Genomic DNA, 12562 nt, shown 5'->3' with positions numbered 1-12562 from the left:
GCACAAAACTCATCTGTGAGGTTAAAATCTCTTAGCAGTGCAGACCACAGTCCATATTCAGACCTAACATCTATGCTAAGGTATTTTTATTTATTTATTTATTTATTTTTGGGTCATACCTGTAGATCGGCTAGAATAGTTTCCCCAAAAACAAACCAGCACCAGTGTTCAAACCAGTGTTCATATCCAAATTTGAATAAAATTTAAAATGATAAAATACTCATGATTTCATTTTCATGGTAAAGCTTATAAAAACATTTAGCTGAATGTGTGCGGTCATTTTTATAAAATTATTTCATTGATTAAAAAAATAATAATAATTAACTGACTTCCCCTGACTGTAATGGCATAACTAGACACATTTTATTAAGGGTTAATGTGCTAAGAAGTAGTGGAAAAAAATGTTTGGGGCCTTTCATTCAAAAAGATGACAACGTTGTTGAAGTAAATCTTTGTCGCCATCTGCTGGTTATTGCTGCAATAGCACGCGAGCCCATGTCATCCAAGTTAAAGCAGCAGGGGGCGTGGCATATATTTAAGCAACTCATCATCACTTCATATGCACTTGCCTCTGCAAGCGCGCAAACTGTTCTCTGCGCTCGCTATCTCTGTCTCATCACCGAGCAGGGACTTTTCCGTTCCTGCTCACTACAGCACGCAAGTTTGGTGGAGAGTGAGCTGCACGATCCAGTCGTCTGCAGGGACTTCAAGGTGTGAAATTGAAGAGCAATGTCGGCAAAAGATTAAAAGAGTTGTGTTGGAGGCACGCGCGCACTGGTAGCAGGAAACATCTTGCGCTTTCGAGTCGAGACATCTGGGAAGTGAAATAAAAGATACTTACAGGAACTCAATAAACACTTGAAACGGGCTAACAGGTAAGTTTTGAGTCATTCCACTTGAGATGCTTGTAGGGTGCAACAGGTGCGCAGTGTTATGAATCACATGAAGCATATTTTGGGGGTTGCAAGTGCAAACATGGAGGTGATGGAAATTCATTCTAACCCGTTCAGAGTCTGGTGGTGGTGTTTTTGATTATTGGATTAGATTAGATGCTGCTAATAAAACTTACATTTCATCTAAAAATGACAAAAATAACAGTATGTCTGTTCTAAAATGAAACTGAAGGGGTGACAGTATTAAGACAAGCCATAATATAAATATATATATATATATATATATATATATATATATATATATATATATATATATATATATATATCTATCTATATATATATATTCTTTATTTTTTATGTTTTTTTTTCTAAATGTAGCAAATATATGTATATACTGTTGTAGAACTGCTAGATGTGATTCTTCTACACATTCTCTCTAAGTTTCACCAAAATTGATTGTCTGTAATACATATTTACTGTTTTGTCTTTCACTGTTTTATGTGTTTAAGTAACAGCTTTATATGCTTCCAACAGTGAAACTCAGAATCACTGCTGAATGTCAGCTTATTGTATTGATATCTATTATTATTATTATTATTATTATTATTATTATTATTATTATTATTATTATTATTGTAGTAGTATAAAAATATATTAATTTGATAAAAGTAGCCTGGATCTGAAATGATTTTGTTTTAAATATGTTTTCTTCAAGTAACTTTCAATAATGTTGCAACTGGCCGGAAACAAATGTTGTTGTAATAAACATTAGAAATAACTATTGATAAATGCTCATTATCTATTTTATTATTATTTATATAAAATAACAAATTTAAATATATATATATATTTAAATGTATTGTATAGTCAGTTTTTTCCCCCCTTGTCCTATTGGTCTGTAAATGGGGTTCAGATATCCAAATGAGATTTCATTGTGAAATGCACACAGGTGTGATGGAGTGGCGTCAGCAGTCTGCAGTCAGCTGTGAGCTGGCATTCCAGGAGGCACAGAGATGGCTTGAGGTAATGACATCATCAAGTATTTCCTCCATCTGGCCGCAAAATTGCAGGTCTTTTCACCCTCATCTTCTGTTGAGGTAGACTTTGTTCTTTGGGCGCTCAGGGAATTTAACAGTTTGAGTATGCAAGTCAATTATAAAATAGTTTTTAAAATAACCTGACAGTTATTATTGGAGCTTTAGCCCAATTAGCCCAGCTTTAGTATCATTTGCACTTTTTAGAATGCAAAAAAAAAAAAAAAAAAAAAGACTGTTGTGTGTGAGTTCTCAGGAAATGCTTTATTTCTTGAATGTTGTTTTAGGAGGACTAATTAAATGGAAACTAGACATGGTAACATTCATCATGATGTTCCCTTCTGTCTTGAATGCTTATGTTTTTAAAGCAGTCTTAGATAACCTGGACAATTTGTGGTTGTCTTCCTTTATCAGCTTTAAACCATTTGCAAAGTAGCCAAGTACCATCAGCTCCATCGTCCTTTATTAATCTATTGATTGTTTTGAATAATGATGTAAAGCTTTGTTTGCTTTTATGTAGTGCCTTTTATTACTTCACTTGCAGTTTGCAGCAAGACATTACATAAAATGTTTACTGTGTTTGTAATACAGTAGTGCTTTACAAACACAGTTTGTAATACAGTGATGTATTAGATGACTTATGATATAATGAATCATTCTAATATGCTGATCTGCTGCTCTACACATTTCTCTTTTTTTCAATTTTGAAAACAGTTGTGCTGCTTAATATTTTGTGGAAATGATTATACAGGATTCTTTGATGAATAGAAAGTTATAATTTATATTTATAATTTATTTAACATTTTTTTTTGTGTGTGTGTGTTTAGCTTTGCATGATGAATGCTACTTGTTTTCAGCTAACTGCATTGATGAAGTGTTGCCACTAACCACCATTTCCTGGTGAAGTCACTCCTATGCCACCTAGAATAGTGGTGTTTTTTTTTTTTTTTTTTGGTTGCATGTGATTCAAACAGAAAGCAGTAGAAGAAGAAACTCCTCTATGCTTTGAAATGTATTTGGAAATGGATAAGCTGGGATAAAATAATGCAATTGTGAGTAGCTGTTAGATCTTTTAGATTGTGCCTCGGCTCTCTGGTCTCTTTGATGTGGACCGTACACAAGCAGCCATTGATGGTTGTTCCATGTGCCCAAACAAGCTGATGATCAGGATGCAGAATTGGGCAGGCATCAGGCATGGATGCTTTAGTGCATCTCAATCTGAACACAAAGGACCACATTCTGCTTGCCAAATGCCCACTCCACCACCACATGACTGGTATAGTCAGGTGCTCTTTGCTTGGGCACCTCAGTCTCCAAACATGTTGTACTGTGTGGTATAATGGAGGGAGACTCTTGAGGTCCTGTTTGAATGTGCACAATTATAATGTCTGGATAGGATGACTTAATGGATGATTATTTAACTGATACAGATTCAGTACGAAAAGAGAGAGAAAGTGTGGTTTTGGTTTGAGAGCTGCCTAACTTGGCTGAATGATGGCATGGATTGATTTCTGATTGTACCATCTGAGGTTTTAGATAGTGATAGTGTTTAGATTAGTGTTTTTTTTTTACAGTTTGTTTTGCTTGCTTAATGGCAGTAAAAGGAATAATGTGGTGTGCTATTGCATATGATGACTGAAGATCAGAATGTGCTCTGAAATATATCTGGTTGGTGTGGAAAGTAGCATGCCTTGCTTTGAGAGGGCCTGTGGTTTCCTGCCTGTGGACATTCACTCAATGAAATGCATTCTTACTCCGTAATCTGTACAGTTTGTGTTGCTGACAGGATTTGCTTTTATGTTTTTGTTAATAAAGTATTATATATAATATGTTACACTAAATATATACACTTACACCGTTCATAAGTTTTGGGCCTGTAATATTGTCTTTTAATGTTTTTGAAAGGAGTCTTTTGTTATTATACTGTATAGAAAACAGTTGTTGTTTTTGTTTTTTTGGAACCTGTGATATTTTTTTTTTTTGATGAATAAAAAGTTAAAAAGAGCAGTTTATATGTTGTTAGTCCTAGTTTGTGCATGTGATCTGTTTTGGTTCTTTCCTTAACAGGAAGTGACGAAAAAGCAATTTGGAAGTAAAAGCTTTCGAGTGGCCTTAGAGGACGGGGTTCTTCTGTGCGAGTAAGTTATTTTTTCAATGATTCTTTTATTTCTTTAAGCATAACAATGTGTTGATTTGCAGATTTCTTTTATTTTGTAGGTTTACTTAAAAAAAAAATATATATATATATATATATATTTCATCTGTTTTCAGTCTGATTAACACATTGAAGCCGGGCATCATCAAACGAGTGAACAGGCTCTCCACTCCCATTGCAGGCTTGGTGAGCATATTTTAAAAGCTAATTTATTTTAGAATTATGAATCAGTCAACCAGTTAGTCAATCTTTTATTATCAAATGATTCAGGTATACTTGTATAAAGACAGTGCAAATGCCAAGACCTTTTCCCATGTGATTCCAGTAGTAAATGCTGAGAATGTGTGGGATAGCGCCTGACAACTGTATCCTTCAGTTCCCACCCCTTTTCTGATCCACTAGTCCATCTCTTGTGCCGGTCTGTTCTCAGTAGAGCTTCGTCATCCACGCTGCTTTGCCTTCTCTGCATTCACTACTGTCTCAACTGTATTATTTCAGTGGGTGGTTAAGAATCGAGGATGATGTCTGCCTTTTCATTTACGCTAGCTACAATTGTCAATTCTGGTCTCTCTTTAGGACAACGTGAATGTGTTTCTCAGGGCTTGTGAGAAACTAGGGCTTAATGAGGCACAGCTCTTCCATCCTGGAGACCTGCAAGATGTGTCCACACGTGTGACTGTCAGGTGAGCAGAGGGAAATGAAAGAAGAAATTCTCATTGCCATTTTTTTCCCCTTTGTTGCACTGCAGTGTAGTAAATGGTTGATCGGTCATGAACTGTCAAAGCTGGATTTGTCACCTGTGCTTTCGAATGTCTCGTTTGCATTATATTTCAATAATTCAATAAGCCTTAAACATCTGATGCAAACCTATCTCTATTTAAACTCTTTTACTGCTTTAGCTGTTTATGTGAATATAAAGAAAGAAGTAAGTCTTTTATATGCCTGCAGGAAGAGGGTTCATTTGAATAGTGTTTGCAGTCCGATTACATTTAAATACCAATGAAAGGCTGGATGGATCTGTATTTTGAATAAAATCTGATGGCATTTAAATGGCAGAGCAGTCAGTCGTGACACATTGACTCATAATCTGTCATTATTATGATCAGGACCATAGAAAATCCTAATCTGTCATTATTATGATCAGGACCAGAGAAGATGTATTCTGAGCATAAACCACTCTTGGGAACAGAGAGTGAACACACAGATGTGAACACACATTCTGAGCATGGGCAGCCATTTTATGCTGCGGCGCCCGGGGAGCTCTTTGGGGGTTCGATGCCTTAGGGCACCTAAGTCGTGGTATTGAAGGTGGAGAGAGAACTGTACATGCACTCCCCCCACACACAATTCCTGGACTTTCACACCCTTCGATTGGAGTCCGACTCTTAACCATTTCGACTTCCCCTAAAGAATCGTATTCTGTAAAACTCTTGGGATTTTAGTAAGATGTATTCTGAGCATAAACCACTCTTGGGATTAAACATTAGTCAACTTGAAATGGCTTTCATGGCTCAGTTTGCTTTCGATGGAATTGTAAAAGTTTTATCTATATCACACATGATTGGAAAAAATTGGTGATTTCATCCTAAAATCCAAGTTGTTTTTGAAGCAGGGCGAGTTGAAAGGATAACAAAGACAAACGTTTCATTTTGGAATAACATTGTGTAGATATTTAGAAGAAATAAATTGTTTAAAGGGGTCATATGATGCTACATGCACTTTTACAAGCTGTTTGAAATGAAATGTGTGTTGGCAGTGTGTGTGTACACAACTACCCTGTAGTGATAAAAGTCCACCCAGGGTTTATTTTTTTTTTTTTTTTTTTTTTTTTTTTTTTTTTTTTTACCTCTTCATATATTTACCCATTTCTCAAATCAAGCCGATCTCAGATGCCTGTCTGTGTGATGTCACAAAAACAGGCCCCTCCCACGATAGTTTGTTTGACAGTAGTGTTTCAGTACAGACTGGACTGGCGTCTTACCTTAGACCCGCCCTGGGTGGGCTGTCATCAGTCCGCCATTGTTTCACCGCCAGAGCAGATGTAGACAAGAATGTCTCCTAAGCGATCGAGGTGTTCTGTTGTTGGGTGTAATAATGAACACAGCAGTCATCATTTATTCCTGACATCTGATTCGCTGAAGACGCAGTGGATTACATTGGTTTTTGAAAAGAATGTGCCCCTGATCTAGTTAAATGCATCTATGTTTGCGCGAATCATTTGTGATCCAGCTTCACCTCCAGAAGAAGTGAGTGTAAGGTTTTTTTAATGAATCTTTGCAATTCGCCTTTCCTAATAATGTGCTAATTAGCAAGTTCCACAATGAATGCGGCTGAAGTAAACAGTCCCTCACAGAGCAGGCTTGGAAGAGAGGGGCGGGGTCAGCAGAGCTCATTAACATTTAAAGGAAAATGCTGCAAAACTGTGTGCTCTGAAAAAAGCTGTTTTTGAGAGGGTAAAAAAGATGTTTTTACACCAGCATTGAGAAATTTTAACCAAACTGTGTTAGACTTTTCTTTAAGACCCTAAATAATCATATCAGCTTGTGGAAAATGGGCATCCTGTGACCCCTTTAATACATGCATTAGCTGTCTGAAGTGAGGATTTGTGGTTCGATGTTGTGTTAGAGATGCTACAGTGCTCACATGGACATTATGAGTTTTAGTTTGGGTTGTGTAATATTCTGTTTTCCATTCCATAAGTTGTTTTTTTTTGTCCTCTCTCTACTACAGTGGTTCTCTACCATTTTGACTAGAAGACCCCCTGTTATTCAATAATATGTGGCACCCTCATATGGAAGAAATATGGTTTCAGTTAGATTATTTTAATATATTAATAATAATTTGTAATTGTAGGCTCCGACGCTCTATTTTAAGAACCACTGCTCTGCTCTCCCTATCAATTCAAAAAGGTATTTTCAAAACCATATGGAATTTCCATAAAGTATTTCCAATAACTAATTTCAGTCCCAACTCTTGCTCTGTGAATTTCATCACACAGCCTCATTTTCCAGGTCCTGACTCAACCCTAAGCTTATTGGGTGTTGTCCATCCTGCTGAGAGCTTAAAGTCCCTACCATTGGCCTTGTAGAGCGACGAGGGGCACGAGAGGGTGGAGCAGGGGGCACAGTGACCTCTAAATTTAGCTCCATATGACTGTCCCTTCAAACCAAATGCTATGGTGAAGCTAGAGTGGATCTGACTGCTGTTTTTAACTTGCATACTTTCTCGTGGTCATGTTGGTTTAGGGCTCAATGAAATAACATACACATTCACTTAATAACCTCAGAACTGCAGCTCAAGTTCTGTTTTCTTATAGCATGTCTGACTTATTTTTAAGATAGCATGACGCTTTTGTGTAATGAGCATCTGGTGTGTAAATTGCTGAATTTCTTTGTAAAAACATATTTGCTAGTTCATGGTGACAAACAGATGGCTCACATGTCTGGCGTCAGCACGCTGTGGGAACAAGTATGTTCCTCTGTCAGACAGATTGGAGTTTCTTTTGAGCACTTGCTGATTACCTTTTGTTAAATTAACACTGCAAGCTTTGTATATAATGCTTATTGTAAATACAAATTAGTGTACATGATTAGTGACTCATTGTAAGGCTTATGTAGTTGGGGTCCATTTATAGAAATGACTTAATTTTATTGGAGGGTATGGGGTGGATTTAGTTGCTGGTACTGTTAGTGTGAGCCGGAACTGATCGGAGTGTCTGACAGTGAATGTTCATCACATTTAACTTCCTTCTCTCCTTCTGCTTAGACGTGAAGAGACAAGCAGGAGACTGAAAAATGTAAGTTAACTATTAAAAGCTTGTTCTTAATCACAAACCACCAATAACTTCTGAACTAAATGGTCTATCAAGTGAGTCAGTGCATGGCTTGTCTTTTAATGTGAACTCAATTTGGCCTTTGACTCTTTAGTTTGCATACCAAAGAAGCTTATTTGTAATTTTATCTCGTTGCGCTGCTGAAAGTGTTATTAGGGTGTAATTTAAAGCCACTTAAAGCACTGCTTTGCATGTAATATATGGATTAATGACTCAATTAAAGTCCAGCATTTTGAATTATGGACAATTGTTTAATTTAGAAAAGTGTTTAATTTTACACCTCCATGTGGTTCTCAAATCACTAATATGCACTTGTGATTGTTTCAAAGTAAGTAATATTAGGGGAGAAAATAAGTTGTACTGATGATGACATTAATTCTAATAAGAGTTTTGAACATGTAAAAGGAATCTGCAGGTACTGTAGGTATCCATCTGCCATTCATCTTTGTTTCATTGGTAATATGTTGATTTGCTAATATTTGATTCCTCATTAGAATAATTAATCTTAGAGTTTCAACGGGCAGCACAAAGCCCTGTTGTCTTCATTGTCTTATACGTGTGCCACATTCCTGTCCTGTTGGCCCCCTGTGTTTGTGTGTGTGTGTGTGTAAACAGTCATAGTTTTCTAGATGAGAACAGGAATGTAAGTGGGACACAGAAGCCATTCATGCCACACGCATTCACACACTGAATTTTCAGAGGCTTTTATGCCATTTCATGTTAAAACTTTTGTTGTCTCGTGTTAAAACTTGTGAAAGTTGTTATTTAAATGTATAAATTATAAATTCATCTTTACATGATAATTATGAATAAGAAAATTAGAGATTCCAGTTTATTTTCATCTTTGTTTTAAATTATATTTTGTCATTTGTTTAAAGTATTTTTTTCTCTCTTTCTATCATGCTGTTATTACATACAGGTTTTGATAACTATATACTGGTTGGGCAGGAAGGCCCAGTCTGATCCGTTTTACACTGGACCACAGCTGAATCTAAAAGCCTTTGAAGGTTTGCTGGGCACAGCATTATCTAAGGTATTTACTTTTGATTTTTTTTCTCTCCCCCTTTTCTTTTCTTTTTTGTTTTTTTTTTTTTTATTCAGGGAAGTGCTGCGTAAGTTGATGTGTTTATAGCCTAAAATACCTTTTGATAAAATAAAACTTTTATTTTGTTTTACTTTTTTCTGTTTTTAAAATTATTATATAAACATAAACAAGAATGTAATTATCAGTGTTGTTCCACAAAAGTTAAATTAGAAATGTCTATTTTTTTATAGTTTAAAATACCTTCAATGCAATTAATTTACTTTTAAATCATTTTAATATTTAATAATAATAAATATTATTTGTATTATTGTATTAAATATTTATAAAATAAACAAAGATGAACAAGTCAGAGTTGTCGCACAAACAATAAAATAGGTTTATTATACCATAAAATACGTTTACATTTTTTTTTTATATTTACAAATTATTATATCAAATATTTTTAAAATGAGAATGTGAGTTGTGCAAATGATGAAATGTCAGTTTTATATGTTTATAGCTTAATACATTAAGTGATTTTTTTTAACATTATTATTATTATTATTATTATTATTATTATTAAATATTTATAAAATCAACAAGGGTGTTAGTCTGAGATTTGTTGCATAAAAGATAAAATGTCTATTTGTTGCGTCTATAGCTTAAAACACCTTATTTAAATTTTTTCTAACATTTCACAAAGTTTTTACAGTTTAATTTCTATTAAATGTTTATGCATTGCAATAAACTCTGTGTGTTTTACAAAGGACATCATGCAGGTCCAGAACTTCCCATTAGTTTTGGTTACTGATAAAAAGATTCAGACAAGCTTAAATTGGTTATCAATGAACTGGCCAACTTATTGCTCAGTATGTAGGTAATTTCTTCAGTCAGTAAAATGAAAAACAACTTTAAAAGTCTACTGGAGCTCAAGTCTGGTTGCTAAAACTCACTTTTCAACCCTTTCTGAAGTTTTGGCACTTTATTTACTTTCTTCCAGGCTCTGGAGGAGTCTGTGCAGTCTAAGTCCAGTGTGAGGGACAGTGGGTACGCGGAGGGCTGGTTTTCTGACAGGGAGGATCTGTTCAGTCTGAAGCAGTCGGGGTACCAGAGGGAGGACTCAGTCGAGAGCCTGGACTCAGTGGAGTCTCGCACACTCAGTGTAGCTTCAGACTACACACTTAGAGCCGGCAGTGAAGGTAAGACTGGATGTGCGTGTCTGTTGGTGTTATTAATTGTGTATTACCCTTTTTACTGTACTTGTGTGCTCTTTTTTTGATTTGGCCATCGCTGTGGGAACTTTGCAGTGGACAATGGGTGTGCTAACATGCACTGATTGTCATCAATCTGTCTGAATCCAATCACATTTCAGATTTGGAAAGTACTGTTTATTGTATGAACAATAGAAGTGTAATTCTGTTCAGCATGGATGCGTTAAATGGATTAAATGTTACAGTAAAGACATTTACATTTGTTACAAAAAATGTAGGAAAAAATGCTGCTTTTTAAATGTTCTATTCATCAAAGTATCCTGAAAAAAAAAAAAAAAGTTTCTTGAGCATCAAGTCAGCATATTAGAATGATTTCTGAAGGGTCATGTGATATTTTAAATTGTAATAATATATATATATATAAAAAAAAAAGTTTCTTGAGCATCAAGTCAGCATATTAGAATGATTTCTGATATATATATATTTTTTTTTTTTTTTTTTATCAAATAAATAGTCTATATTTTAAATTGTAATATATATATATATATATAAGATTACATTTACAAGAGACTTCTGTCAAAACCATTAAAAAAATCTTACCAACCCTCAGCTTTTGAACGGTAGTGTGCGTACCCTAAACTGGGCATCTGATTCAAATATTAGAATAAATGGTCATTGCATACATTTAGAACAAAATTTCTGTACAAATGCAGTCCGTCAGTCTGCAACAGAGAAACCCACCATGTGAGTGTCACTGGAACTAACTAATATAACTACAAAAATTATGTCAGAATTGCTTTTTTCTGAATATTTTGCCAATATTCAGTGTCCTCCATTCCATTGACCACTTTGTAAATAAATCAAGTACCGGTACATAAACGTGAACGTTTGAATGACCTAAATAAACATACACATCATGACCCTGTGCATGTGCACAATGTATTTTTGAATCCAGTTGAGAGTAGTTTTGCAGTAGGTTTTACATGGCTATTTTCATTTTTAACAAATTAAGATCTACACCACCCCTTTTAATCAGATTGAAATGGCATCCCAATAAAGCTCATTTGGATCAACTGAGGTGTTTAAATGAATGCTTTACAGTCCCATTGAGGCATTTATCAGATTATTAACCGATTATTAGGTTGCATCTAAGTGTACCAATTATTTCTTTACCTCAAATGAGCAAAACCATCAAACATTTACTTCAGGACATGATGGTCTGTACTGTTGCTTAAATATCTCCAAGTGTTATCACCAAAATCACAATGTCTTGTTTACTTTGTGACTTCGATATTGCATCTTTCAAACGCTTGGTAATGAAAGTTCGCTACCTAGACCTTGTCCCTTCGCCCTATCCATTCACGTACAGTAAGTGTGACATTCTTGATCGTTCCACACCCATTCTGTAATGAATAGAGCTGCTGCCAGTTGAAGGATGGAAGACTGCGCGGTGCTCTAGGGTTGTCATGACACTAAAATGTTAATGCCAATGCAAAATAATGTGCTGTTTAAAAGATATGAAGTATACACACATAAAAACAAGACATTGGCATCATGTAGCCTGCAAGAATATCCTGGTTTCTCAAATAACTTTCTAAGAAATTATTCCAGTGAACAGTCAGTAATAAAAGAACAACAAAACAAGCAATTGACTCTTAACACGTAACTGCTCTAGACCTCTCCACGCAAATATGTGAGGTTTACGTGACCTATCGCTTGACTGCTGATCTTGTTTGTTTATCATCTTTCTTTTGCCCTCTTGTGTTCTCCCAGGTTGCAGTAGTGACGCAGAAGCTGAACATTGCTTCAGGATGGCAGAAGGCAGTAAAAGTGATGCCCCCATCAGAGAAAGAGTGCATGTCCCATCTGCCCTGAGGAAGAAAAGGCAGGAATACCAGCAGGGAAACAGGAGTCATGCAGGCAACCTCACTAGGTGTGTTTTAGTATTGTTATTGTTGTCATGCTGGCTTCATTTCTAGGTTTGGTGCATAATTTTGTTTGATGAAATAAGCTTTTTGCTTATGTAAGGTTTTGTGTGAATGGGTTTTTAATTTTAAAATGTTTTAAATTCACTTATGTCTTATATAGTTAAATCTTAAATATTGTACTATTTGTTTTCATGCTCACAGAAGTGTTCACATGGCATTTTATGTAGGTAAATGTTTTTCAGTGTGTTATGTTTTCTATATAAAAATGTGTAAAATATTAAGTAAAATACAATATAATAAATTACAATAAAACACAATAACATTGATGTAACTTTTTCAAAAATTTAATCTTATTATTTGTATTTGTATCAGAACATTAAATCATTAAGAGTTGAATATATTTTTATAACAGTTATTTTTTATTTTTATATTTTATCTAATAATATATATATATTTATTTATATATATATATTATATATGTGTAT

General features: G+C 34.9%; 1 protein-coding gene across 9 annotated transcripts in view; it reads left to right on the top strand.

The window, feature by feature from the left end:
- Positions 1–553: 553 nt before the first annotated feature.
- Positions 554–12562, top strand: part of LOC109052899 (LIM domain only protein 7-like) — a 34191-nt gene continuing 22182 nt past the window's right edge. For 8 of the 9 annotated variants that reach the window (XM_042757629.1, XM_042757661.1, XM_042757652.1 and 5 more), the window contains exons 1-9: positions 555–875; positions 1843–1916; positions 3995–4065; positions 4199–4268; positions 4659–4765; positions 7848–7878; positions 8834–8947; positions 9939–10137; positions 11923–12082. In XM_042757629.1, coding sequence (XP_042613563.1) covers positions 1848–1916; positions 3995–4065; positions 4199–4268; positions 4659–4765; positions 7848–7878; positions 8834–8947; positions 9939–10137; positions 11923–12082 — 821 coding nt within the window. In that variant the 5' untranslated portion in view covers positions 555–875; positions 1843–1847. Of the gene's footprint in view, positions 876–1842; positions 1917–3994; positions 4066–4198; positions 4269–4658; positions 4766–7847; positions 7879–8833; positions 8948–9938; positions 10138–11922; positions 12083–12562 lie in introns of all 9 variants that reach the window. The other variant, XM_042757668.1, reaches the window with a different exon arrangement.

This window comes from Cyprinus carpio, chromosome A1, assembly GCF_018340385.1.
Source record: "Cyprinus carpio isolate SPL01 chromosome A1, ASM1834038v1, whole genome shotgun sequence".
NCBI lineage: Eukaryota > Metazoa > Chordata > Actinopteri > Cypriniformes > Cyprinidae > Cyprinus > Cyprinus carpio.
Note: the sequence above shows the minus strand (reverse complement) of the source record. Positions and strands in the feature narration are given on the sequence as shown.